The 25,176-nt window shown below is 55.7% G+C and overlaps 1 protein-coding gene across 2 annotated transcripts; it reads left to right on the forward strand.

The window, feature by feature from the left end:
* The first annotated feature begins 6 nt into the window (after positions 1–6).
* Positions 7–23,877, forward strand: Zdhhc7 (zinc finger DHHC-type palmitoyltransferase 7). Of its 2 annotated transcripts, none has more exons than XM_015495999.2 (8): positions 7–159; positions 10,118–10,203; positions 12,403–12,733; positions 18,267–18,391; positions 20,092–20,188; positions 20,700–20,781; positions 21,611–21,741; positions 22,266–23,877. In XM_015495999.2, the coding sequence occupies exons 3-8, from the start codon at positions 12,419–12,421 to the stop codon at positions 22,440–22,442; spliced, it is 927 nt and encodes a 308-aa protein (XP_015351485.1). In that variant the 5' UTR covers positions 7–159; positions 10,118–10,203; positions 12,403–12,418; the 3' UTR covers positions 22,443–23,877. The 2 variants fall into 2 exon arrangements, with proteins under 2 accessions (XP_015351485.1, XP_048648630.1); XM_048792673.1 differs by lacking the exon at positions 7–159 and adding an exon at positions 2,725–3,022.
* Positions 23,878–25,176: the final 1,299 nt, after the last annotated feature.

Raw genomic sequence — 25,176 nt, forward strand, 5'->3', positions numbered from 1 at the left:
CGGCGCGGTTTATTGCACGAACCAGCGGTTTCCCGTGGCAGTGGATCGCGGCGACGGGGGCTGCGCGGCCGCCGGCGGCCAGCGGCGCGTGTGAGCCGGGCCCGGCCCGGGCGTGCGCTCCTCGGCCCGCGTCCTCGTCCTTTTATGCTGCCTTGGATGGTAGGTCGGTTTGCACGTCCTGCAGTTTTTCCTGACCCGAGGTCTCCTTTGGGAAGGTGGCCTCGGTGCCGTAGACTCTAGCAAGTCAGAACTTGGGGACTTGAGAAAATGGAATGAAGAGAAGTGCTCCCCAGGCATGACGTCTTGGGCGCCCTTGGTCGCGGGAGGGTCGGGGTCTGGAGACCTAAGGGCCGTGTGCACCCCGGAGTTCGCCTGGGGGGTTCCCGGGCTGCCTGCAAAGGATTCCTGTTCCAGTGCCTCAGAGTCGGGCAGATTAGTCACTGGGGACTTTATAGCCCTGCTAATCCGTGTATTGTAAAAACACATCCTCTTCTAGAATGGAAAGGTGGCCAGGCCTGGAGGTGCACTCTGTAATCCCAGCTATCAGCAGGCAAGTTCAAGGCCACCCCAAGCAACTTAGCAAGACCCTGTGTCAAAATAAAATGGGCTGGGGGTTTAGCTCAGTGATTGAGCGCCGCTGGGTTTCAATCTCCAATGCCTCAAAAAGGGGGGTGGGGAAAGGAAAAGTATTAGTGAGTGGCTCCAAGTAAGAGACAAAGTACTAAATGAACTTTACATGATCTTGATTTGGTCAATATGGACATAATTTTACATTTTTTTTGAATCTGTTATTTGCTGGCATTGATTCCTGTGACATAAATAACATGCTCAGGAATAGGACTAGAAATAATTTGAAATTGAAAGCAGTATTCTTGGTGACTCTGAACTCCCCCCATCAGCAGTCCATGCAGAATGACTACATAAGATAGTTTTCCTAAAGCAGTCTTTGGGGATGTGTTTGTTAAAAATAGTCCTTTAATTATAGAAGTAATACATGTTTGTTTTGTGGAAAAGAGATCCAAACACTGGAGTAGACCACAAAGTACAAAATCAAGCCACCTCTTCTCACTGGAAATGCTTATTTCCGAAGCTGATCTCCAGGCCAGGGTGGGTGTCCATACCTTGTCTTGTACCACCTCATTTGCAGCATCTGAGACAGGCTGAGGTCAACCGTGAGCATTATAGAGCTACAGAGTTCTAGGGAACAGTCCCACTTCATACCAGACTATCCTCTGGCACCAACTGCAAGTTGAAGTGAGGGGACCTAAAACTAACCTCAGGGTCAGTACTTCACTGGAAGGCCTCACAAAGCTCACTGAAAGTATCAGTCCTTGTGGTCATGGTTTGTTACAGAAAAAGGCTACTGATTAAAACCAACCCAGGAAGAGCACATAGGATGGAGCTCTGGGAAGTACCAAATGCTAATGCTTCTGTTGTCCCCTCCCTGTGGAGGCAGAACACTCTTGGCATTGATGCGTGACAGTGCATGGAGTGTTACACCAGAGCCTCTTCCAGTTGGGAGGCATGATTGACTGCCCTCTTGGTTGATCTTGTTTCCAGTAAACTGGGGCTGTGTTGGTATGGCCAGAGTCCACCCTGAGTCTCACTGTTAGCCCAGGAAAAAGGCCAGTCTCTCTTGGTAAGGTTAAATTCTTAATACGCAGCATCCCTTCTTTCCTGGGCCCGTCCTACTTTGCTTTGCCATTGATTGATGACTTCTAGATTGAGGAGAAGACAGACCCCGAGAGAGCTCTCTGAACTCATTCTCCAAAAAGCCAGGTATAATAGTGTGCACCCAACCCTTGGGAGGCCAAGGCAGGAGGATTGCTTGAGACTAGCCTAGCCAACCTTTAAAAAAGGAAAGAAACTTAAAGTGTTTCTGATGTTCATCAGACTCTTCCCCTTGCAGCTAGGAAGAGAGTCCCTCCCTCCTCAGGCTAGTGGTGACCTGTGCTTGGGGCTGCCTGCTGTGGGGACTGAGGGTTCTCATTTTCCACCACTTGCCTCTGGTCATTTCTGCATTGGCTTCTTACTGCCATCCACAAACCTGTTCTTGTCTTGTATCTTGGCCCTACAGGCTGCCAAATCTATTCTTGAAAAATGGTCATTAGAATCCTATTACTTCTCTAATGAAATTTAGACTCCTCATGGGGCCAAGGCAGTGCCTTATATTGGTCAGCACCTGATGGTTTTGAAAACTCATAATCCTACGATGTCTTGTAGGTAGTAGGCACTTGAAAGTTGTCTGGAAAGACAGAATGAATGTGGCTTTGGATGGGGCAATCTGCAGGAGCAGAAGCACAGAAGTGTGACATTTTGGTAAAGGGAACCAAAATGAGCATCATGTGGGGACGGGGGAGTGACCCTGAACAGGTCTGGAGGTCCAGATTGAGTAGAGCAGTGCTGGAAGGTTTGGGACCTGGTTGATTTGGGGACCTGTGCTGCAGTTTTGAACTGTGACTCCTCCACAGCCTTGTCCTGGGTTGTTGGAACCTAGTGACGAGTTTGGCAGGTGTGCAAGCCAAGGATGAGGGCTGCCTAAATGTGCAGAGGGTGATAAGGAAAGGAGCAGAAAGCAAGGAGCCATAAGCAAGAAGTGTCCTCTGGCACCCAGGAGTGAAGTGGGAGGAGCTTGGCGTGGAGGTGAAGAGCTGCTGAGTAAGCCCTGGCTGCATCAGGAATGCTGCTAACTCAAAGGCCGTCTCTGTGCCAGGCTGGCGGGCTCCCTGAGGACGGTGAGGAGGACGCTCAGTCAGTGAGAGCAGGCGCTCGCCAGACAACTTCTGCAGCCTCACAGAGCGCTTTGAATTCTCAGAGTTCCACGGTTCCCTGTTCCAGTTTCGTGGGAGGGAGTGCCCTTCTAAGGGCAGTGCTTTGCAGTGAGTGTGGCGGAGTCCACCTGCGCTGGCTGCAGGCTTGAGCCAGCCACTGACCCATCTCCGTGACCGTTTCCTTCCTCATCCTGAGCTGGTAGCGCCTGGCCCTCAGGTGGCCTGTGTTGTATGTAAAGCTCCTGGACATGTTAGGTGTGCGATGAATGCCTGTCCCTCCAGTGACTTGAAACTGAGAGCCAAGTATGTCATTAGCACGCCAGAGTCCCATCGTACTCTGGATTTGGGAGTTCAGGATTCTTTTTCTTTCTGGATCTAGAGTATCTGCGGGCTTATTCACTACGGAGGGCCGTGGCCGCAGCGCAGGGGTGGAGGCGGCCTTGCCTGAGGAGCTCCTGGGCTGAGCTGACCTCCCTCCAGCCCCTCCCGCATCACCCCTTGCCTTTCTCTCCCACTCCATTCCTCCAGGGCTCCGAGCACCCTCTCCCCTGGCGGTTCCTCAGAGTCCTCATGCTTCCTGGCGTGTGCGCCTCATTTCCACACCCCTTCGCACTCACTCAGCAAGGATTTTGGAGTGCTGGGAGCTGTTGGAGCATCCCGTTGAGCTGATGACGGGGTAGGGCTGCAGCTGGAGGAGGGTGAGGGACAAGGCAGGGCTCTGGATTGCGGGGGGCCTCTGCAAAGGCAGTGAGGCTGGGCCCCAGGCTTGGGAGTGACAGATCTGACCCAGGTCTGCGAATGAGCACAGGCAGTGAGTGCCCAGCGCTGGTGGGTGGGGGTGCTCTGAGGCTTGTTCTGACCCGCCTGGGTGGGGCTGCTGAGTAGCTGTCATTAGATCCTGTGGCACCTTACCAGTTTTCTTTTTCTAGCTGTGTGGGACTGAGGTCATTTCTGGAGAACCTGTAGATAAGGACCCAGGGCCCAGGCTGGGTGTGCCCCCATTAGAGTCTGTGGAACAGTCAGGGAGGGACTGAGGTGTGGCTGGTGAGAGTACCCGGGCAGCACCACTCGCCCGGAGCCTGGCTTCCCCTCCCACTCCCTGGTTCCTTGTTGTGTTCTCTTAATTTGCTGAATATGTGATCTGCAGCGTACAAGTAGTGTTTTAGAGTGACTAAGTATTTTAACGTAAAAGACATTTCTAGAAAGGTTACGTAAGGTTACCATTTGCAGTAAGAATCACATGTCAGTGTATTGTTGACACTTAGCTTTAGTCGGGTTAATGTTCTCTGTGTTTTTCTTGAAGTCTAGTTAGTTTGCCTTTTAGAATTCGAGGAGAGAGCAGTGGTTTCATAAGGCAGGCGTTACTGGTAGAATTGGAAGGATAGCGCAACACTTCACGACTGCAAGTCGATGGAAAGAACACCTAAGAACACAGCTGCAGCCATGTGCTCTGGAGGGTCCCAGTGCTGTGTTTCTTTGCACCTCTGTAGTGCCCCACCCTGGCACAGGCACTTATCCAGGCTGGTGGCCTGCCCAGGCGTAGTGCTTGACCTTCTCCCTTCATCTCCCCTTCCTGAGGCCATGGGTGACATTTTGTTGTTCTGCCAGGTGTGGTGGTCACGCCTATAATCCCAGCTGCAGGAGAAGCTGAGACCAGAGTATTGCTTGTTCGAAGCCAGCCTTAGCAACTTAGTGAGACCTGTCTCAAAATCAAAGGTAAAAACAGGCTGGGCATATGGTTACTCACCCCTGGTCTCAATCTCTGGAACAACAACAAAAAAGATTTTGTTGTTCTCCTGATGATCAGGCCCGCTCTGAGACACCCTGGCCTCCTGAAGGATTTTTGTAAAATTTGCAGGCAGTGTTGCAGTTCATAGTGGCATGTGTCGGCCGTCAGTACCATGCAGAGTAGTGACACTGCTGTAAGAGAATCCCCTGCTCCTTACCCACTCTTCAACCCCTGGCAACCAGGGGTCTGTTTGCCACCTATGCTTTTGCCTCCTGTGGGGTGCCATGAAGTCAGGACCCTCCAGTCTGCAGCCTCGGCTCTTCTTTCTGGCTTGTCCTGTGTGGGCAGTGTGCATCTTCCTGTTGCTGAGGCGTAGGTCCCCACCACCTTTTGGAGGGCGTCTCAGTTGCTTCCACTTTTCCGAGTGCCCGTCCTGGAGCAGGGCTTGGCGTAAGTGCCGGTTGAAGCCCGGGGTGGCCGCACGTGTGCTTTGCAAGTCTCTCAGGGCTGTGGCTCTGCCTTTCCATTCTTGGAACAGTTTCTCTCTTTCATCTTCTTCCCTTTTGTTCTCCGTGGCTTCGTCCCTTGCGTCTGCAGACTTGGACCCTCACTCCTTAAAAACAGAAACCTGCCTGTATTGCTTACGTGGTTGCAAGAAAAGTTCAAAATAGGAAGTCAGAAAAAAAGAAACCGGAGCCGTGTGGCGTCTTCTTCACTTCTGTGCTCCTAGTTCCTTGGCTTAACTGTGTCTCACCTCTTGTGTCGTCGTAGTATCCACTTAGGGGCTGCCTAGGCTCTCGGGCAGGATAAACTGTCACGGCAGCGTGCAGCGTGGTGATCTTGGATGGAGCACAGGGACCCAGGCTGGAGGCTGACTCCTCATGGACTCGCCATCCCAGGGGTCTACGGGAGCTCTTCTGTAATACGGATCTCCCAGCTCTTACCCTCTGCTGAAGTGCTGGGAAAAGGTCCCGACGATCCACTCAGCCGGTGCTCCATCTGGGGTGAAGGACGGCTCTGGCCTCCCCTCCTCCTCCCATACCTGCCTGGCCTCCTTCCTTGAATGTCCTGTCCCTGCACTCCCACCGTCACACCTCTGCAGTCTCTTGGGTCTGTGGCTGGCTCACCTGCTCTCACTGTGCCTGACACCTCTGCTGGGGCCTCTCATTCTAGGTCAGCATCGTCCACAGGCGGCTCTGCAGGCCTGTCATATCCAGTGTGCCCTGATCTTCACATTCTCCCTGAGCCTGTGTGACTGTCTCTGTCTTTCAGGCCCCACTGCCATCTTCCTGCTCCCCCTCCTGCGATCACCGTCCTCTTGCCAGTCTCTGCTTGCTTTGTTGACAGTGATATTTTTAAAACGTGTTCTCTTACCTGAGTTCAGGTGCCTCCCATGCCCATGGAATGAAGCCCCAAACTCCAGGCTCCTGAGCATGGCATTCAGAGGACTTGTTAGAGGGCTAGTCCTGTCCTCTTGGTCACATCTCCCTTCTCCATGCTGTGACCCTCTCCCCCTCCTTCCTGCCTCTGAACTGTCCCTTTTCTCCCTGGTCCATGCCTTGCTTGTCTGCAGACTGCCCATGCTGTCCTCTTGATTGACAGTTCTCTGTCCTTTACACAGAATTAACTGTTGTCTCTCGTTCACACTGTGCTCCTGACTTGGGAGTGTTATTTGCAAGGCTCGTTCCCACCTTGCCGGTTCTAGAGCTCCTGGGCCAAAGCTAGAGTGCGGTTCCACGTCTCTCCTGGCAGGGCGTTTGCGCGCTTGCTAGCCTGCAGCAGAGATTCACTTCTTTCCGTTTCTGGAGGTCATCAGTGATTGTGAACAGCAAAGCAATGAGAAGCTTAAATAGCTTTTTTTTTTGCACTAGGGATTGAACCCAGGGATGCTTAACCATTAGATCACATCCCTAGCCCGTTTTACTTTTTATTTTGAGATAGCCTTGCTAAGTTGCTGAGGCTGGCTTTGAACTTGGGATCCTCCTGCCTCAGCCTCCTGAGGTGCTGGGATCATAGGTGTGTGCCACTGCACCTGCCTAGACAGCAGTGCTGGAGCGTCACACCTTGACGCGTTCCCTTGCAGCCCATCACCAGAGCAGTCCTCGCCTTTGTGGGCTGACTTCAGTATGTTTTGGTGAAATACACTTTACTTGTGGCCATGGGGAAAAGTAAGAGGAAGAGCTTAAGAAACTTGCTTGCAGCTGCAGGTGGCCATCCATCTGCGCTGGGCCCTGACTGGGGAGCACCATCTGTATGGGAAGAAAGCAGCGCAGCCATACGCGGCCTCTGCGCCTTCGCTGTCCGCCTTGCAGACCTGAGTTCGGCCGTCCTTACTGAGGCATGGCTGACATGCGACGTAATGTGTCACCCGTACAGTTCGTTGTTTTTTTAAGCAGCTTAGTGAATTTTGCCGGACAAGTGCTGGTGCCTGTGTGACCCACTTCCCTCTCCATGCATAGTGTCCCGATACGGTCATGTCCGTCGACTTAGAAGCCACCTTGGGGCTCTCCTTGCTCCTTTTCCCTGGTGCTGAAACTCCTGTTAGGATTTCTTTTTCTTTTTTTAAATATTTTTTTGTTGTCCTTTATTTTATTTATTCATATGTGCTGCTGAGGCTCGAACCCAGGGCCTCACACGTGCTAGGCAAGCGCTCCACCACTGAGCTCCAGCCCCAGCCCTCAGAGTTCCTTCGAGTCACTCTGTTGGCCTGGTGTCTGTGTCATACAGGTGCAGTCACACTTCGTAGTTTTGAGATTGTCCCTGCTGTTGCTGGCATTGGCCACTCCCTTCTTTCTTGTGCAGAACCATTCCTTTATATGAGGTGTCACGGTGTGCTCAGTGATCTCCTCTTGGTGGCCCCTTCGATTTTTCTGGTTAGCTTTCGGGATGGATGGCTACCAGCAGCTTTTACAAGTTTTATTCTGATTTGTACTCATTTTTCTTGAGCAAATGCTGAGATGTGGACTCACTGAGTCGTAGGGTGGTTGTGGTGGTGGTTTCACTTTGAGAAAGCATCAGGCCACTTTCCCAATGGTGGGTGTTGGTTACTTTTTCCAGTTTATAAACATAATCGGGGATTTGGACTCATTGGAAGATTTCTGCTCTACCTGATCCCTGCTTTGGCATTTCAGCAGTTTCAAACCAGCTTATGATTTTAAAATGTTGCTAAGATAAGCTCATTGGAAAACAGTGCAAGATATCATTTAGCATTTAAAGTTGTTGGCTGTGACCTAGATGCTTGAATAAAGTCGCTATAAGTGTTTTATTTGGGTACTAGGGATTTATTGCAGGGGTGCTTTACCACTGATTACATCCCCAGGCTTTTTTATTTTATTTTATTTTGAGATACGACTTTGTTAAGTTGTGGAGGCTGGCCTCAAACTTGAGATTCTCTTACCTCAGCCTCCCGCGTTGCTGGGATTGCAACCCCTGCCCTCCCCTTCACTTCATCCGCTCAGAGCACCTTGTTCCACCACAGGCAGCGACTTAGGGCTCACTCAGGCAGAGCAGCGCTTCCTTGGAGGGATCGTGGTACAAGGAGTGGACAGGCTGCCGGCCCTCGGGCCATGTCCCACCTCTGGAAGGGCTGTTGTGTGCGACTTTTCCTTGCTGCGGTGCCTTGGCTGGACCTGTGGTGTGGAAGTGGTTTCCTGGTGGTTCTCTATTACACGAAGCTGGGGCCCGTGTCACCGTGTGGTGTTCTTGTGGCAGATGCTGCTGTCTCAGGACAGCTGCCCTCCCACCTTCCTTGTGGGGTCTGTTCTGTCCCCCTGGGTCCTTTCTGGGCATTCCCTTGCTCCCAGTCCTGCTTCTCAGTTTTGAACTTTATCATCATGTGTTTTCTGTAACCAGGAAGTTCTCAGTGCCCCTCTGTTTGTTTCAGTTTCTGCTCTGGTTTGAGAAGGTGACCCTAGCTGTGCCGTTGGAAGCCTTCTTCGTGCCCTGTGCCTGCTTGGGATTCCTTTCTCCATTTCTTCTCGTTGCGTTCTCTTTTTGGTAGTCACTGGTTTTATTTTACACCAGGTGGTGGCACGTAGCAGTCTTCCTGAACAAAGGTGGCCTAGGTCCAGTGTTTGGAGCAATGCGTGTGTGGTGAGGTCCACTCAGTACACTGTGCTGTGGTCCAGATGTTCGCCAGCTAGGACAGCGGCCTCGGGGATGCACACCTGTGTAGAAAGGACAGGCCCAGCACGGGAGCCCGCGGCTCTGCTCCTGCGCTCTTACTGCGCCGTCAGTGTCCGGGCCCGTTCCTTCACCCGCCCGGTTGCCCCAGATTTGAGGACACCCCTTTGCTTCCTGCTTTCAGCTCACCTCTGGATCCTGCGTTCTTCGTCAAGTAGAGCTTTCCCTTTAAAGCCCTGAGCATGTGCTCCTCATTTTCCTCGCCTGGAGCTTTACTGCCTCTGCCTCCCTGGCTGGCAAGGTGACCAAGGGTGACCAGTCCTTTGCTTCTCTGCAGGTTTTCCTGTAGCAACTTGCTTTTTCCTCTTTAATCTGTGTCACCTTCGCTGTCAGAATTGCTGCCCGAGGACCTGGCAGAAGCAAGTTCCCTTGGTGGCTCTGCTGCTGCAGTGGGGGCCTGTGGCTGCTCCCTCCCGACTCTGGCAGTGAAGACACGTGTGTAGGCTTTCTTCATTCTCAAGACGGAGCTGCATGAGGCCTTTGCAACCTCTGTGGCTAGGGGGCCGTGGCCTCCTCCTCCTGGGACCTCCACGGACCTGGCGTTCTCTGGGGTCCCCTGCGTCTCGTTGCACCTTGCTCTTGGGCCAGCTCTGTGTTCCTAAGAGGGTCCCTGTGCCCTCCAACTGCTGGGGTTCCGGGAGCCCCATGGGAATGAGCCCCAGGTAGCTCCACAAGCAGGTGCCCTGTGCCCAGTTCCAGCAGCTTTCTTTGCCTGGCCTGCTTCCTCCCCTGGGCGCCTGTCCAGTGACCGGCACCTCCTTAGCTCCTCTCTCCCATCTTCCCTGGAACCCCTGTCGCGTGGCTAGCAAAAGAGTTTGCTATGGTTGAAATAAAGGTCAGCCAGGTTGGGGCTGGATTATCCCTGGGGATCTTGGCTTACAGATTTGTATGTAGCACCAGGGCTAAAAAAGCAGGAGAGAAAAATAGATTTGAAGTAAAGTGCATTCTGGCGTGGTGGCACATGGCTGAAGGAGGAGGACCCCGAGTCCGAAGTTCAAGATGATCCGGGGCATCATGGACCCAGCCTTAAAAAAAGCAAAACAACAGAATGAACCATTTCCAGGAGGGTCATTCAGTTTATTGGCAAAAAAAACAGAAGAGTTGGGCTGGGGATGTGGCTCAAGCGGAAATGCGCTCGCCTGGCATGCGCGGGGGCACTGGGTTCAATCCTCAGCACCACATAAAATAAAATAAAGATGTTGTATTCACCGAAAACTGAAAAATAAATATTAAAAAATTCTCTCTCCTCTCTCTTAAAACAACAACAACAAAACTTAGAATAGCACTGATTTCCTGGTGAAGGGTCGTTTGTATGAAAGCTTCGTGGGTAAAATGTTAGGTGGCTGGTAGAGGCTCGGAGATTAACCATGTCTGAAGAAATGTCACACACTTTTCTGTCATAAATAACTTCTGATCTGATTTTATTGTCTTTCAGATCCTATCACATAGGACAGCATGCACCTTAAGATCCTGAAGAAAAGACCCAAAATGTCCAAGTGACGTTCAGAAATAACCTGTGAGGTAAGCTGGCGACTCGCCCCCCAGCAGCTGGCAGGTGTGAGTGCGCGCGCAGGAGCAGCCCGGGGTTGCAGGCAGCAGGCAGCAGGAGGAGGGGTCTTGTTGGGTTAGGAGTGTGGCCAGGGTTACAGATGGAGAAACTCAGGTGCAGATGAAATAGCAAGTTTTAGGTGCTTGTCCCCTTAATAACACACTCCGGGCTTAGCTTTCCTTGTTCTGGGAACTGTCTTTGTTTACTGTGGCCTCAGGCAGAGCTCAGGGGTGTAGACAGAAGCCTCTTGGTAGAACCTGTGATGCAGCGAGCCTGTCGTGCCAGCTCTGCATGCTGCTTCGGGCTCTCCCAGAGTGACCTGCGGGAGTGACTATCGCTCTGCGGAGGAGCATCTGCCAGCCAGCCCACGGCCCCGGGTTCCCTCGCAGCACCACAGGACAGCAGTGAGAGTGGTGGCTTTGGCATGTAGGGCAGTGGCGGGCACACCTGGCTTTGCATCTCAGGGTGCTGTGCTGTGGGCTCTGTTGTTCCCAGACTTTGTATCGGGCTCTGGGTGGAGGAGCTGCAGTTCCTCCTCCCTCCCTGCTGTGTGCTCCTGCAGCGTGCTTCCGGTGACTCAGCACCTGTCGAGGTGCCTTCTCCCCCAGGGCGGAGCCCTTGCTGTGTTCATCGTTGCTATCTTGAAAATAAAGTGCTTTTTGGACTTCAATCTTCTTATCGATGTCCAGTGAATTTTATAGACTTGGCACTTAAGAGTCAAATATCAGCCAGGTGTGGTGGCACATGGATGTAGTCCCAGTGGCTTGGGAGGCTGAGGAAGGAGGATTGTAAGTTTAAGGCCAACCTAAGCAATTTAGGGAGGCCCTGTCTCAAAAATAAATAAATAGATAAAGGACTGGATATGTGGCTCAGTGGTAGAGCGCCCCTGGGTTCAATTCCTGTACCAAAAAACAAAGAGTCCAGCCTCACACAGTACCACCCAGATGTGCCTCTCTAGGAGTGCCCTGCCACTGCCAGCCTGCAGTGTCTGTGGGTGCATGTCTTCCACAGATGCTCCTGCCGTCCACGTCTCCAGGAAGGGCAGTGGCCACAGGCCGCATCCTGCGCTATGGATGACAGCCACAGGGTCTCCGCGGGGAAGCCCGGGTGTCAGCTTGTGCTACTTTAAAAGTCTCACAGGGTCCTGCTCTCTGACGGGAGTGTAGCTTGTGGGCTTGCTGCCGGCCAGCAAGCCCCTTTCTCACAGGATGTCCTCCTTGAGGGACTCGGCACAATGGCTGTGGTCAGAGGGATTTTTCAGCTCGAGGCCTTGGTGCGCCTGGACTTGGCCACGATTCACTCAGAAGCTGTGTGGAGCTGTCAGGAGACCGTTAGGTGCGAGCAAAGAGAGGGTCACCTATGCCTTTGTGGCAAGCCAGCACCCAGTCACACGGGACAGGGAGGGGAGACAAGCCTCTCTAAGGGGTTGAGGGCAAGCAGGACGGGGGCTGAGGTGGTCAGCGCCTCGAACCGCGGCCGGTGCGCGGCCCTGCCAACTCAGGAGGCAGAGAAGCCGGCAGCTGTGTGGCCAGGCCCTGCTTGTGGTGCTGGCAGATGGTTGCAGGCCTCGTCCTGGGTAGTCCTGCGTGGTGTCCAGACCTCTCAAAGGACTTCTCAGAGAGATGAAGGACATTCTAGAAGCAGGTGTAAAATGAAGAGCAGGTTGAAAATAGGAGCCCGCAGCACGGGAGGGAGAAGGGGAGACGGCCTGGGGAAGGACTGAGCCCAGGGGACACGTGCGCTGCCTCCAGCGCCCCTTGTCCGTCCCCCTTGCTGCTGGTGCTAGCTGGGCCTCTCTTGTCTGCACCCCAAGGTGGCAGAGGGTGGGTGCGGCAGGTCCTCTGCTCCGTGGGCTGTGGACCTGCTCGTAGCCATCCTTTTCACCCTCTCGTCCTCTTTGTCCCCTGGCGTGGGGCCAGGTCTCCTGAGGTCTGGTCTGCACCCGGGACTTGCTGTCATTCATGCACAGCAGACGGTCACCCAGGCAGCAGGTCTGGAGTCCAGCCCTTGACTGCTTAAGTTCTTTTCTGTGTCGTGTGCGTGGCTGGCCTGGTGAAGTGGCCAAGGGCCGACTGGCATCATGTTTGAGGTGGCTCTGAGCCTGTGCGGGCTGGAGCACCGGGGCACAGGTGTGTCCTCACAGCCTCACCAGCTCTCTGTCTCCGCTGCAGGGCGTGTTGGGGAATCATGCAGCCATCAGGACACAGGCTGCGGGACATCGAGCACCATCCTCTGCTGGCCGAAAATGACAACTACGACTCCTCGTCCTCCTCTTCCTCTGAGGCGGACGTGGCCGACAGGGTGTGGTTCATCCGCGACGGCTGTGGCATGGTCTGTGCCGTCATGACGTGGCTCCTGGTCGTCTATGCGGACTTCGTGGTGACATTTGTCATGCTGCTGCCTTCCAAAGACTTTTGGTACTCTGTGGTGAACGGGGTCATCTTCAACTGCTTGGCGGTTCTCGCCTTGTCCTCGCACCTAAGAACCATGCTCACTGACCCTGTGAGTACCCGCTGCTGTCGCCTGTGCAGCCTCGGGCTGTCGTGAATTTCTGGGTGCAGGCTTTAGTGACACTTCCATGTCTTACTGAAAGCAGAGCTGCCCGAGGGCAGTGCACACGCGCGTTGGCGGAAGGGGGCTCCAGGCTGCTGGAGCACTTTTTCTGAGACGGGGTTTGTGTTGCTCCATGGTCCCGGACCTCTGGCAGGTAGTTTCTAACATCCCTCCTAGTTGGAGTGTCCTCCCCTGAGGGCAGCCTGAGGCTGAGAGACCTGGCTCCAGGGGTCACCCCTGCTGACCCTCATGGGTGTCACGTAGTTCTTTGTGGCTCTGCCACTTTCTCTTTGGTCCGTAGGGTCATTTGGCTGGTAAAAGGCCGAGGTCCCACCTGCCACTGGAGCCGGGAGGAGGAGCCTGGTCGCTGTGCTGCAGGTGTGGCCGTTGCCCTCAGGGAGCGACAGCCGCGTGGAGTTGAGGCCGCTGCACAGGGCCAGCTGTTCTCACGGGTGGCTTCGGCAGCCCGCAGACCCTCCAGCTCAAGTACCCCCCACCTTCGACTTGGGGTCCCAGGCTACCCAGAGCTTGGCGGGTGCTGTGGTCTGGGGACCACGCAGGAGGGTGGCGAAAGGCAGCCACTGCTGACTTCCCACTTGAACGTTCTCTGCGCTGCGTTAAAGGAGGGGTGCCGCCGCTGGCCCAGGACTTCTGCTTTGCTCTCCTCGTTACTGGGCTCCCGTCCGGCTGCCAGCGTCCTCTGGGCGCTGCTGTGCTCACAGCTCTTGGTAGGTGAGGTCGGGGCTGCTTTTTAAGGATGGCCTGCTACTGGCCAGCCTGAAAGCGTGGCTTGTACCAACGTGTGCGGGTCCGAGTCCATCACGTGGGGCTTTCTGTATACTGTTCACCTTCTCTCCTGCTTGGGTACTAGTGGCCTTGGGCAGCTATCCCTGGGAATAGGACGGTGTCCTAGCTGGAGGTGACTTGCTGTGGTGTCTGCCCGAGGTGGGGGCCTTCTGCAGGGTTGCACCTCCATGACCGCTAAGGGCTCTTCTCATTTCCTCTTATGGAGCAAAGGCCCCCCTGGGACTGCACCCTTTTCTGATCTAGGGCTACTGGGACAGGGGCCGCCTTGGCAATCTCTGGTAGAACATTGCAGTGTGGGAAAGCCCAGTGACCGTGGACAACTGCCCCCTGGGTGGAGAAAGCCTCTGGACATCTGTGGTGAAGGCCCGGGCCTGTGGAAGGTTCCTGCTCACGCATGCTGGGGACAGGGAGGAGGACTGGGGGCAATCTCTGGGCACTTGTTTCAGCTGGCAGTGCCTTTGTCCTGGGCGCCTCTGCCTTTGACCCTCAGTGGCTACTCAGTGGCCCAGTCCTGCCTGCCGCTTCTCCATAGGAAGAGGCCTCAGTGCTCTCAGGGAAGCCGGAGAGAATGGCAAGGGCAGCATCACCAGGACGGGACCGGCGGGAAGAGGCATGGAGGCGGTGTCACCTCCCACCCAGCACAGCCGTGTGAAGTTCACTGGCTGTTTGTGCATTCAGAGTTGTACAGCACCGCCTCGGGCCATCTCGGAACATGTCCGTCACCCAGAAAGAAGCTCCACACCTTCCCCATCGGTGCTCCCAGTCCCTGGCAGCCACTGACCGGCTTCCTGCCCACAGATTTGCCTGCTCAGAGCATTTCACACAGATGGAGCCGCACAGTCAGTGACCACTGCGTCTGGCTTCTTTCCCGGGCCGTGTGTTTCCCAGCGTGGCTCTGCAGAGTGCGTCAGCTCCCAGGGCCTTTTCAGGGCTCCATGATCTTCCACTGTGTGGATGGACCAGTGTTCACAGCCGCCGTCCTCAGTGGGCATTTGGGCTGTTGCCAGTTCAGGGCACCGTGAGCAGCGCTGCTGTGATCTCCAAGCATAGGTTTTAGGGTGGACATGTGTTCCTGTCTTTGGGCACATACTTGGACTGGAATTGCTGGCTCATGTGGGAGCTGTTTGCGGAAACACCAGACTGTTCTCCAGGGGGACTGCGCTGTCTCCCGTTCCCACTGGGGTGTGCAGTTCCCTGCGTCCCCGCCCACGCTTCCACGTCCATCTGTTGTGATGAGGGGCCCCAGTGGTTGAGGCTCAAGCACGTCTCGGGTGCTGGTTGCTTTTGCTATCTCTGTCCTTTTGGATGTCATTTCTTCGGCTGTGTCACGTGTTAGGGCTCTGGTGGCTTTGTGTAGAAGCCATTGGGACTCAATAAAAGTCAGACTGAGGAGCCCATGGCGGGATGGCACCTGGCCGCTGGCGGGCTGTCACGGCTGGCAGATGCCCTGGCCTCCTCTGCCCCTGGGCTCGTGCCTGCCTTCCTTAGTGCCCCAGCTCCCCACTCACTTGGCCTGGGGAAGAAGGGAGGCCGCTCAGACCAGATCAAGTTATAATCCTTAAGTTGCAAATCCATGTTTCTGGCTGGCTCAGTAGGTCACGTGTCCCTGCCCCTGCCCAGGGTGGGTGGGGCTGCTTCCTGCTCTCTACCAGGTTGTGCTCTTGCTGTGCAGCATCCGCTGTGGGCAGAACAAGAACCTTCATGCCGCCCGGGGTGGAGCTGCTGTCCTCACAGCAGCACTTGGCGATGCTTGCTGGGAGTAGCTGGACTCCTGTCGTGGAGAGTAGTCACTGGGACGTTGAGAGAGGCGCATGAGGAGGAAGGGCTGGTGCGTTGCGTTGGCAGTCAGAGATCTCGTGAAGAGCTGAGCCCCGCTGCTGGTGACAGAGACTTACCAGCGTTGATGTTGGGGTCACACGGGGCCCGTCCCTGTGCAGCGCCCTCTGTCTGCGCAGCAGCCAGCCTCCAGGCCCTACCAGTGTCTTCCATTGGACCTTCAGGAACCCCAGGGCGCCCTGAGAAGGGACAGCGAGTTTGCACTGGGGTGAGAGGCCAGGAGGGACTCGCCCTGCCCTGTGTCTCCATAGCTCCTGCTTCCTGCCAGCTTCTTACAGGAGGCTGCAGACTCAGGGCCAGTGCTGACCGCCTGGTGTGCTCCCCCGTCGTTCAGGGTAGGCCTCATCTATAAGCACAGGACGGCCAGGGCGCCAGCGGCACGTGCCCCACCCAGCACCGCCTTGGCTGTCTGCAGGAGCTCCGCTGTGCTGGGTCCTCCTGCTGCTTTACCTCCCCTTTGATGCCCCCAGGCGGGCCTCATGTGGCTGGCTTCCAGCTCTACTTCCCTGCTCTTCTAGCTCCTCTCCGAGGTCCCCACAGTGGCTTTCCTTGGGGTCTTTTCCAATCGAAGCAGCATGGTCCTGTGGATCTGCAGTTACTGACCTGGCCCGGGACTCGCCTTTCCTGAGTCCACAGGTGGACCATGAGGCCCAGCCCTGTTCTCAGCTGCCCCTTGGCTAGGTCCTGGGTGTCCAGGGTGTGTGACAGGGAGTTGGGCTCAGATGGAAGAGGTGGAGAAAGGCAGGCGAGCCTGATGGCACAGCGTCCCTTCCTGGCGTGTGACGTGAGTCACACAGTTACACTGTCGCCAAGACTCGGTCTGGTTTCCCTCACCTGGCAGGTGGGAGGCAAATGGCTGCTGGAAAAGAGGCAGCTCGAGTCAGAAAGCAGCCGTGGGGGACACCATCTGGGCCAGCGGGTGGGGAGGAGGAAGCTGGGTGGGACACGTTCTGGAAGCATTTTAGAAAAACCCTCCATTTACATAAGGCGTGTTGCGGCAGAGTGAAGAGTGGTCTCCCAGGGCGCTCCCGTGCCTGCCGACCGGCACGTCCTGGTAAGGCCTGGTGACAGGCTCACAGCCCACCTGCTGCCAGGCCTCGCCTTGCAAGGTACAGGGAACAGACCACCGGGCCTCTGGGCAGGTGGAGCCACCTGCGGACCCGCACCGTGCCCTGCAGCAGCCTCACCATCGCCCAGGGTTCTGCGCAGCAGAGGGAACTCTGAGCCTGTGCGGGGTGCACGCCTGCGGTCCCCGCTCCTCGGAGGCCGAGGCAGAAGGCCCCCGGGGCCCGTCCATCCGTAGCAAGACAAAAGTAGGAACACTGAGAACGCAAGGTGCCTGAAGGCCAGCCACAGCCTCAAGTTCTGCGGGTCGCGGGGGTGTGCTCGCTGCCCCCGAGAAGCTGCCTTCCTCTGCCCACAGGTCGAGAGTGGTCCAGAGCAGGAGGTGGCTTTGGCCATGGCTTCGTTCAGAACCTCTAGAGCCTCTGTTCTTAGGTGGCGTCTGCACAGTTCAGGGGCTGAGGCTTCAGATCCAGTCCATCTCCTTACTGGGGAGACTCCTGACACGCTGTGGGTAGCTGCGGTGTTAGGGATTTGGTGAGGTCATAGCGGGTGACGAGGTGCTTATTGTTGGAGGAATCTTGGTCACAGACTCCGACTGTGGGACGGAAGGAACGTAGTTACTTAGGTTCATTTGAATTTTTAAAGACAAGAAAGTTGAAACCTGCCGCTTTCCGCGCTTCTAGGGAAGACAGTGGGCGTGTTGGGAGACACGGGCCCCACTGCCAGGGCTTCAGAGTCACAGGTGGGTGGGGCAGCACATTGGCCTGAACGGGCCTCAGGCCCAGGCTGGCGGCACTCACCCACAGGGGTGCAGGTCCCTGGCTCTGGCCACAGCCCAGTCTCTGGGCTTTCAGACTCTCCAGCTGTTGGCAGGGCCTCAGCTCCCAAGCCCTTGCCCCGGGGTGTCTTCTTGCTGGCGTTGTCCATGTGGCCTGGGCTGCTGCCACAGCAGTGTCTCTGTCCAGAGATGTGCTGTGCGTCCGACCAGACCCAGACTCTGAGCTGACACCAGGCAAGACCTTGTCCCACCTGGAGGCGTTCAGAACTCCAGGCAGCTTTGCCTATTTCATTCCACCTGGACACAACTTCCAGAATAGTCTCCCAGAAACAAATTCTCATTACCTATCTCCACTGCCCAGAGAGCAGCCTGCTCAGCTGTCCAGCCCTCTCCTCCCGGTCCTTCCGTCCACATCCTGTTTCGTAGGTGACCCTTGGCCTTCCTGGTTGCCTCTCACATGGCTTTGCCTTCGCTCACCTTGGTCCAGCTCTGGTAGCACTTGGACTGGGGACTTTGGCTTGTGTGTGGATGTTGCGGAGGAGGTTGGCCGAGAGCGAAGCGTGACATGACTGTGACAGCAGGAAGGGAAGTGCCTGTTCCTGTGGTTTTTGTCATCATTCCCCAGCGCTTACGAGAGCAGCCCTCCCCTCTAGCCGGGTGGGGGAAGTGGAGCCCGCAGGCTGGGGACTGCCAGCGGCCCCTGCGTTGGAGCATACCTCACCTCTGGTGTGCCCTGCTTTAGGCTAGAAACTGCCAAGGTCACTTGGCAGTACGTGAAGGATAATAAGGAATTTCTTTTTTGTTATTTTTATGTAAAATAAAAGTCTGGACTTGCCTGAGTCAGGGTCACTTTTCATATTTAATATGCTCTAAGTGATGGACACAGCATTATGAATTTTTGATGATAGATAAAATATAAGATGAATTCCTAAATTGTTTTTTTTTTTTTTTTAAACCTCCCTTTCTTCCCAACTAAAACACATTTCTGTGCTGCAGGGGGCAGTGCCCAAGGGAAACGCCACAAAAGAGTACCTGGAGAGCCTGCAGCTGAAGCCCGGCGAGGTGATCTACAAGTGCCCCAAGTGCTGCTGCATCAAGCCGGAGCGCGCCCACCACTGCAGGTGCCGCCCAGCCCGTCAGCCTGTGCCTTGCAGAGCTGGGGACAGTGCAGGCTGGGGGTCCCTCCAGCCAGGGAGGCTTGTGAGGAATGGCTTCCAGGGCACGGGCCATGGGCAGGTGTGAATACTGAGCATCCTCCTAGCCCACGTGGAGTCCAGAAGGAGGCATAGACCCCCACCGCACCCCCATTCCAGGGTCCTCCATCCAGATAAGAAGAGGAGTTCTCACGTGCCCACAGTTACCCTCACTTTTGGGGGGCTGCAGTTAGATGCCAGGTTCTTTTGGACATGCTTGCAAACACGAGTCATTAAGACAAGGACCGAGAGCACAGTGCGGGCAGGCATAGGCACTCGACCGCCCACCGGGCTCCGGCCTTCTGCTGGACCTCGCCCTGCCCCGCCCTGCCTTTCAGACCGCGTCTCCTCCTGGAGAGGGGGTGTGGATTTCAGGGGTTGAAGCGTGGCAGCCTGGACTGTTTCCGCTTTCCTTGAACATCCTCAAAAGTCTTTTATCTTCTACTTTCAAGCTGAAATTAAGGGTCTTGTAAAGCCAGTGTCTTTTTTGTAGTGGGTCAGGATTTGCCAAGATGAACAGAATGAAAATGAGCTGGGGCCGTTCAGTGGCCTCCAGCTAGAGAGAGCTGATAGGAGTTGTGTTGTCTACTTCATGGCTGTTGTTTGGTCTTGCACCTTGGCCAGAAAGCACCCAAAGATGCCACGGTACAAAGGGAGCAGAGGAGCCCTGGGCTTGGGGGCGGGGCAATGGATAGTGACTGTAGGGGGCATGCTGTGGTTTTCACAATTCTGCAGCTGTAGTGAAAAAATCACTGTTAAATTTAGGCAGACTGTTGTGGTAACAGATTATATCTCAAATCTGTTTAAAAAGATGAAGTGGAAACATTTTGGAAGTTACTGGATTAACAGATACAGTAGAAATCAGGCAGAGACCTGGGCTTGGTGGCATATGTCTATGATTCCCAGGAGGTTGAGACAGGAGGATCTTAGCAATATAGTGACACTTGGTCTCAAAAAGGACTGGAGATATAGCTCAGATGTAGCAAAGTGCCCCCAAGTTCAATCCCCAGTACCAAAAAAAAAAAAAAATCAGGCAGAGAAACTGTATCCATGAACAGAAAGTAAAGTCACCAGGAGTTAAGAGCTGTTGCCACAGATGCTCAGCTTGATAACAGCCGGAGCCATTTCTAAAACATAATCGGTGGCAAATTAGTTAAGGTTGGAGGTGTGGAAGTGTGGAATAGTTTGGAGAAGTAAATAAAGTACAGTTGGAAGAACAAGACATACAGGTTACAATGGACGATTTGGACTCTGGTAGAATCATTTCAAGGTACCAAGAGTTTTTCCTTTCCTGAATGTTGAAGTTCAATTCCAGGTTTTTACTGAAACCTGCACACTCACAGAACCAGGAGGGTCACTGCTAGGAGTGCGTGTCCAGCTTTGCTGCAGAGCCTGGGAGTGGTGGGGTAGGCTCCGTGTGACATTGGCACTCTGTTCCTCGGGAACAGAAGGCACTCAGTCAAAGTGAATTCAAGTTAGGGACTTCCAGGTGTGCGTGAGCGAGCACTGTGGGTGTCCTGTCGCGCTGGGTTACCTGGGCTCTGACGCTTCCCCACCTGTGGCTTTATTTGGTTTTGTTCTCCGGTTTCCCTGGAGCATGGAAAATCGAAGTCAGATTTTCCTTTCAGTATCTGCAAAAGATGTATTCGGAAAATGGACCATCACTGCCCGTGGGTGAACAACTGCGTGGGAGAAAAGAATCAGAGATTTTTTGTACTCTTCACTGTGAGTAAAATGTTTCTGAATTTAAAATGCGTTACATAGAATCCTGACACCTGGCCAGTTTCCCGCCAACCTTCACTCCAGAATCCTGAGCCCCCGGAGCCAGCGCGGGCAGGAGTCACCCAAGGGTGGGAGCTTTCTTGTCACCTGAGGTGCTGGCTCTGGTTCCGTGTCCTCCTGGTGTCCGACGCTGCCAGTGGGCTCCTCCTCTACAGTTTTTTGTTTCTTTTTTTCCTTTTTTTTTCCGGTACCAGGGATTGAATCCAGCCTGCTTTTCCACTGGGCCATGTCCCCAGCCCTTTTTAGCTTTCATTTGGAGGCAGGCCTCCCTAAGTTGCTGGGGCTGGCCTGGGCCCTGCGATCCTGCTGCCGTGGCTTCAAGGCGCTGGGCTGGGAGACACACGCGCTGGACAGGTGTCAGCAATGGCCGCTTGTTTCTGCCTTGTTTTTTCAAACAAATAAAAGGCTTCTGGAGCAGCTGTCAGGAGGCCACTAACCAGGCTTCTCCTTCCAGATGTATATAGCCTTGTCTTCGGTCCATGCCCTGATTCTCTGCGGGCTGCAGTTCATCTCCTGTGTGCGAGGGCAGTGGACTGGTAAGTGCTGCTCTCAGGTGCCGTGGGCGGGGGCATCGGGCAGTCCATTTCCCAATCTGGAAGGGGTCCTTGCTGTCACTTCAGGAACTGAAGTTTTTAAAGAAGAGAATATGCCGGGTCGGGGGCGCCCGCCTGTAATCCCAGCACTTGAGAGGCGGAGGCAGGAGGATCCCGAGTTCAAAGCCAGCCTCAGCAATTCAGAGAGGTGCTGAGCCATTCAGCGAGGCCCCGTCTCTAAATATAAGAAGGGCTGGGGATGTGGCTCAGTGGTTAAGCACCCCTGGGTTCAACCCCTAGTACAAAAAAGGAAGAGAACAGTTGAGCTCACACTGCCATTTTGCAGTGACTAAAGCCATGTGATCCTTCTTCCTTTGTCAGTAGTTCCTGCTGAATGATTTTAGTTGCATTTTGCAGGGTTTCAGACTAGAGGGACGTTAGTGCCATTCCCACCAGACCTCGTGTTTTCCTCCTGGTGGCTGGCTGGCTGGCCCTGACCACAGCACTCCTTTGCTCTGCTGGGTCTGACTGAAGCCAGGGAGCACTGTCAGAGCAGGTGACTGTCCAGCCTTGGACAGGCTGTGGGACAGGCTTGCCCCCGGGCCGTGGGTGAGAAGTGGTTCCTGTGAGGCCGGCACAGGCCCAGGGTCGTAGGAACTGCGGGCAGGAAGCAGCGGTGTGAAGTGGCTGTAAGGGCAGTGCTGGCCCGCTCCTTGGGGCACAGAGGCCTGCCATTGACACTCACGCACATGCCTGGCAGACTGAGCCCGGGCCCACGGTGGGGTTCCTGGTGTGCCAGCCTGCCACCTCAGCTGCCTTGCTCTCTTCTCAGAGTGCAGTGGCTTTTCACCTCCAGTAACTGTAGCCCTGGTGACCTTCCTGTGCCTTGAGGGCCTTCTGTTCTTCACTTTCACCGCAGTCATGTTCGGCACCCAGATCCACTCCATATGCAACGACGAGACGGTAGGCTTTCCCCGAGCCTGGGCGTGGGGCCCTGGGCGCAGGGCCGGGTCTCTGCGGGCTCCCCTCGCCACTGCTTGCATGGACACAGTGCGGGTTCAAGTTGGCTTGGTGTGAGGCTGGCCGAGCTGGGCAGGTGCAGCGGCAGGTTGGCAGCCCCAGGGGCTCAGTGAACTCCCGTGTCCTATCGCTGCTGTCCTAGAGCAGGGCTCAGGGAGTGTGGGGGGGTGGTGGTAGGGGTGCTGGGGCGCAGTGGGGCAGAGCCCCGTGGGCCGGCCGGGCTGGCCACACGGCCAGACCGCTGCAGCCTGGCTGTGCTTTTGGAGGTCCGTGTTCCTTAGCATCAGGGTCCAGGTTGGCAGAGGCAGGAAGGGGAGCCCACTGTGCCCACCACCCTGCACCCCACGGGCACCTCAGAGTGTGGTGGCATGAGAGGCTGGGGACATGTCCCTGTTTCAGCTGTTGTCCTGGCCTGTCTGTGGCTGGCCCTCCCAGACTGCAGCCATTTGCTTGTCTTCTGCTTCCAGGAGATCGAGAGGCTGAAAAGCGAGAAGCCCACCTGGGAGCGGAGGCTGCGGTGGGAGGGGATGAAGTCCGTCTTTGGGGGTCCTCCTTCACTGCTCTGGATGAACCCCTTTGTTGGCTTCCGATTCAGGCGACTGCAGTTTAGACCCAGGAGAGGAGGCCCGGAGTTCTCGGTGTGAGGCCTCTTGTCGGGCTGGGACTGTCCTCGGACTCTGTTGCTGACTTGGATCTGGATGGGCATCAGCCTCCTGATGGCATCGGCGATCAGTGGGGCAAGCGTGGCCTGCAGCCAGCAGCCTTGGGGGCCACGCGGTGGGCCCTCCCCAGATCTCGCCTGAAGGGTACGCAGCCACGCTGGAGTGGGTGCCATCTCCTCCCTGCAGTGGCATCTCTTAGGGAGACTTACTTGGGTGCTGCATGGGCCGTGGGCACCCCTGTGCTCCGGCGGTGCTGCCAGAGCCGTGCTGGCCCTGCCGGAGGCTGCCGCAGACCGTGGCCTCCGAGCTCTGGAGCATCGCACTGTCACAGTGGTGCAGCGCAGCGGACAGCGAAGACGGCTTTTGGAGCCCTCCCTGCTGCCCCGGGAGAGGCCCCCTGACCCTTGCTGCAAGTCTGTGTGTCTGTGTGCGTGTGTGCATGTGTGTCGCTGGCGTGCTGTGTCGGGCTGTGGGCAGCAGTCAGGTGAGTTCAGGGAAGAGGGGTGAGCGCGGCGCCCCTGCCAGGAGGCAATGAATGTACTGCAGGCCGGAGCGAACCTCCATCCAAAGAACAGTCCTCCGTGTGGTCCTCTGTCGCTCTCCTGTGTTTACTTTAAAAATCCACAGCGCTTGAGGGCTTGGCACTGATTTTTTTTGGTGTTCCAGGCAAAATAGCGATGTGGACCTGGCCCTCAGTGGGAGGCGGCGGCCTCAGCCGGGGCCTGTGCAGGCGGAAGGCGGGAACGGGCTGCCTTGGGCTGCAGGGCAGGTGCGGGCTCCGTGCAGGTGACCCTGAGGTCCGAGCTGGAGGGCACCTCCAAGTGGCTCCGGTTTTTATGTTTGCTTCTCTACCCACAGCACAGGTGATGAAATTGGACCCTTGGTGTGAGCTCAAAACTATGCCAGAAAGAACAGCTCCCCTCGTGGGGACTTGCCTTAACTCACCTGGTCGTGGTGCCGCCCACCCCCAGGGAGCAGCTGAGGGAGCCCTAGGCCTCCGTGCTGGGAAGGGGGTGTTTCCGCCCCCGGCCACTGCTCCTGTCCTCCCCTGGGCGTCTCCTGCTGTGGAGGCACAACTAGAGGGGCCTGCTGAGCCGGTTCTGGCCATGTGGCAGATCATGGGACTGAGTCACTGCAGAGGCGTGAACTGTCACAGCCAGAGGGACAGTGCAGCAGGGGTGACCCCGGACAGTGAGCTGCAAGGATGTTTTGCACATTCACTGGCACATCTGTGTCTGGACCGGATACGGCGCTGGGCTTCTGCGGGAGGTTCTTACCGTGCATATCCTGAGCATCAGACAGAATCATCACTGGTGGCTGGGCCCCGTGAGCGGGCAGGTGTGCAGCTCAAGTATACTTGACTCCACTCTCCTCTCAGTGTAACTTTTATATGAAATAAAGTCACCAAGCGACAGTTCTCGGAGCTCAGTGGCGCAGTTCTTGATGGAGGCGGGTGGTGGCGGTTGTCTCCAGAACCTCTGCTCTTTCCTGCCCTTGACAGGTGGCCCGGGCATCCCTGTCCTCGCGGATTTTCCCTGACTCATCTTCCAGCAGTAGCGCGCTCTGAAGGTTCAGGTGGCTTTATCCTGGACAGTACGTGGGCATCTTTCTGAGTTCATATTGAAATAGAAACTATTGAAACTTTTTCTGTGTGGTCCATGATGTCAGGTACCCACAACTTAATTTTAGTTCATTTGACAATTTTAAAAAATACCTACTCTGGGGGGCCAGTGCCCCTTGCCACTATGCTCGCCCTGGGGTGTGCTGTGCCTGTGCTGTCCCCTGAGTCACAGTGGCATCCCAGGAAGGAGTGTGGAGGAGCTGGAGCACAGAGGCCCATACATACGTGAACCAAGACACCCGGTTCTTGGGCCTGTGTGTGGCCCTGTGGTTTTGCCGAGGTGCCCTTATCTCCTTCGTACTGAGTGTCACGAGGCTCTGTCATACAGAGTGAGACGTGCGTTCCTGTGGACACTGAATGCCCTGCTGGCTGAAGCCCCTCCTGTTGGATGTGCCCTGGGGAAGCTGCCGAGCAGAGGGCAGAATAGGGAAGGGCAAGGGCCGGAAGCCCCGTCTAGTCCCAGGGCTGCATTGGGGCCCTGGTGCAGGTGGGCTCCCTGCAGTACCTTCAGCGCCCAGGGCCTGGGGGCCAGCTGGTGCTCTAAGCAAAGAGAGCCTGAGGACACTCAGGGAGCAGAAACCGTGAGCTCAGGACCTGTGGCTTGGGGCTGAAAATGGGCAGCCCCTTGGGCTGTGAGTCCTGGGGGAGCAGCCCAAGGGGCTCCCGGAGAGTACAGCTATAATCAGAGAGCGCGGGAGTTTCCTGGCATTCCCGTCAAGGCTGGACTCCTGCTGTCCCCTCACTGATTCGTGGGTCGTGGGTTGCATCTTAGGGACCTGCACCTGTTTCTTCTGGGGGAGCTGGGGCTCCTGTGAGCGCGTGCTCCCCTGCTGCGTGGGCTCTGGCTCTCTCGCAGGGCTTTCCTGACGTCTTGAAGCAAGACACTTGGCAGCAGTCTTCCAGGTGGAACTGCCCCGTCAGCTTAGGGGTCTGGGCGTGGAATCCATGGGCCTGACCTCCACTCACAGAGACCATCCAGTCTACTGTCACATCCACTGCCTGTGGAGTTCCCTGTCCCAGGGAGGTGGCGTTGCATAGACAGCAGAGGCCCTGCTGGCTCTGTGGCAGGGCAGTGCCTCTTCAGTGTCACCTGCC

This window comes from Marmota marmota, unplaced genomic scaffold, assembly GCF_001458135.2.
Source record: "Marmota marmota marmota unplaced genomic scaffold, marMar, whole genome shotgun sequence".
Taxonomy (NCBI): Eukaryota; Metazoa; Chordata; class Mammalia; order Rodentia; family Sciuridae; genus Marmota; species Marmota marmota.